At 28.1% G+C, this 2,817-nt stretch overlaps 2 protein-coding genes across 2 annotated transcripts in view; both read right to left on the reverse strand.

The window, feature by feature from the left end:
- Positions 1-1,204, reverse strand: part of LOAG_16413 (hypothetical protein) — a gene marked incomplete at its 5' end in the record, with an annotated part of 3,858 nt that extends 2,654 nt beyond the window's left edge. The window contains 4 exons of the mRNA XM_020449065.1: positions 145-290; positions 413-564; positions 724-927; positions 1,116-1,204. Coding sequence (XP_020307524.1) covers positions 145-290; positions 413-564; positions 724-927; positions 1,116-1,204 — 591 coding nt within the window. The remainder of the gene's footprint in view (positions 1-144; positions 291-412; positions 565-723; positions 928-1,115) is intronic.
- Positions 1,205-1,556: 352 nt separating this feature from the next.
- On the reverse strand, positions 1,557-2,617 carry LOAG_14286 (hypothetical protein; the record flags this gene model as incomplete). The annotated part of the gene is made up of 3 exons (XM_020448786.1): positions 2,513-2,617; positions 2,187-2,409; positions 1,557-1,775 (listed from the first exon to the last, which is right to left on the reverse strand). The coding sequence occupies exons 2-3, from the start codon at positions 2,361-2,363 to the stop codon at positions 1,557-1,559; spliced, it is 396 nt and encodes a 131-aa protein (XP_020301095.1). The 5' UTR covers positions 2,364-2,409; positions 2,513-2,617.
- Positions 2,618-2,817: the final 200 nt, after the last annotated feature.

Below are 2,817 nucleotides of genomic sequence, written 5' to 3' on the forward strand. Positions count from 1 at the left end.
AAAAAAAAAAAAAAAAAAAAATTCAATAAAAGCAAGTTATAAGCAATTTTTTGTTGGCAACAAATTTTTTTTTTTCTCATTAGTTTTAAAAATGTTTATATCACTCTTAAATATGCTGAAAATTTTAAGTGAATTAAATGTGACCTCAATGGCGACACCTTTATCAAGCAAAATTGAAATGGTCCCTGCTGGTGCAACATAAATGATTGGAAGTTTGCCTTTTCTTTGATTTGAAATTCCATTATTAGTAATATGTGATACTATAGCACTATTAGTTGCATGAGGTACGTCTAAAATGAAATTTGCATAATTTATTTTTCATAAAAAGGTGACAAACAATTATTTATATGGTATAGTTATTATAATTTATCATTATTTATTTCAATGATAATCGATCAAAAGAACGACTAACTTTCGTTATTAATAGCATGTTCTGTTAAACTTTGAGAATTGGATTCAGAACAAGCCGTATGATTTCCTGAACGTGTTATTACGTTACCACGCCACGTACGGTTAGTACGTAATGCTCCATTATGAAATGTTCGTGTTACTTGTGATTTATGACTGAAATAAAAACCTATCTTATTACCTGTTTGCTATGAAGATAAGCAAATATCGATTAGATCATTATGTCTAATTAAAATTTCGTTTTTGTAAATTACCGTAAAAAAAAAAGAAATTGTGGTTGTATGAAGAATGATCTTTAGGTTTCTTTCATGATACCTCGATGTATTTGCAGATGAATTGACATTTTCCGGAGATTCGATGGTAGCTGCAAACTGATTTACATTTCCAGTTGCTCCGGTAATATCGTTAATTTGATGAGTATGATCATTTGTTGTACTGGGAATCAATCGTCGTGAACTGGTACAATGGGTCGAATGAGGGCGCCAATAATCCCGAGATGTGTAGGTGATTGAACGCAATCTGTTGTGATACTTATGTATATTTATGTGATATAACTTAACATCTCGAGAATTCTCGAGAATTGAAGAAGGAATCCTTGAAGAAGCTTCAAACGATAATTTTGTTTCTTCGTTTTTTCCTTCCCATATTTCATCCCATTTTTTTATTTTTTTTTTGGTGGAAAAAGTGATAAGTGGATGAAGTTTTACCCGCAGTGAATGATATCACGTCGTCCGTGACCTACGTAAAAGACGCCACTTCGACGACGGCTTTCATCCAATGAACGTGTTGTTTGCATCGGAAAAATAGCAAATATTTTTCAGAAATTTTTTTTTAATCACTAAAAAACAAAATTATCATGATATGATTAAGATGGAAATGAAATTTTCTCACGGTTTCACATTCTCATCTTACAATTTTGAAATTAAACTAACATTACGTGAATGAAAAACACGTACTCTCTTTTGTAATACAATAAGTAAACGTTAAAAACGTGTTGTGAAAAGAGGAAAGGAAATAAAACAAATTTTGTTTTTTGTGTTTCTAATTAACCGATAGTTAGCATAGAGTAATTCAAGTGCTAAATTTAAATTTAGAATTAATGCTTATAATTAATTTTTGATAAAGGAAATTGGTAAAATTTAAATTATTTAGTTTAAAAAAACAGAAAAAAAGAGAATTTCAACTTTTTTGGTTTCAGTTAATTTCGCATCCATTTTTAATCCTTTTGATGGCTTTTGATTGTTAACATTATCATTGCTAATTTGTGTGACAGTTGATTCAGTGACACATTTCGTCGGGTCATCGCTATTACGAATATCACCCATTGCTTGTTTCTTCGATTCTTTGCATAATTTTTCCTTTCGAGGCTAAAATTTAGTTCACAAAGACAGAATGAGTTATACTATGCTAAATTTAAATATTGAATAATTATAAGAATTTACTTATTATATTCTACAAATTATGTAATTCAATGCAAAAATTACATTCCGGAATATCCGGTAAATCAAGAAATTTGAAGATTTTCACCAATAAATATCTAATAAGCGGTGAAAATTAATATTTTGTTCATGTTGTTTCTGTATTAATTATTCAATTAAGGAAGCTTATTCGGAATTAATTTTTCTTTAATTCCTTAATTAATTGTTATAATAAAAGAATCAGAAATGTAACATAATTAAATGGATATATCGTCAATTGATGATAGTAATAACGATAAATAATTAATTTTATTCTAATTTAATAAACTTTATCAATGAATCATAATTTTAAATGCATACTGAAATCAAATCTTTTTCCTTATCAGTAACTTCGCCATTTGGTGATAAAGTATCAGATGAGGATCGTGTACTATCAGATACCATAAGATATGATGATGAAGAATCATGCTGCTCAGTATTATTATTCGCTGTTGCTGTAGCCGTTGTTACGGTTGCATCATCCGACATTTCCGACATTTCCGATATTCTCTTATACGTCCGGAATGTCTATTTTTTCTGATATCTGTAAAATATATATCCAAAAAAAAAAAAAAAAGAAAGCAAAGTAATAATGAATAACATGAATTTTGTTAATAATCAATAAAATTTTTTTAAAAAAAAGATACCTTTTTCTGAATGAAGTTTGTGAGTACAATGGTGATGCAGAAAAGTATTTTTAGCTCAGTTTTCTAAGTCAATAAAAGCGGAAAAGTTTATTTTGAAGCAACCTAAAACAGATATAAATTGTTTGATAAAGTGATTTTTAATTTATCTCTTCTAATGAAACCAATAAATCGTTAATTAATTAATGAGCCAAGTCAAAATTTTTTGTTTAATATCCTTTTTATGTCAATTTACAAAGCCAAATAATTGCGCGACTATTTCTTTTCCCTTTTTTTTTTTTTTTTTACTTAAATAAATCGATGTATTG

This window comes from Loa loa (assembly GCF_000183805.2).
Source record: "Loa loa unplaced genomic scaffold supercont3.2, whole genome shotgun sequence".
NCBI lineage: Eukaryota > Metazoa > Nematoda > Chromadorea > Rhabditida > Onchocercidae > Loa > Loa loa.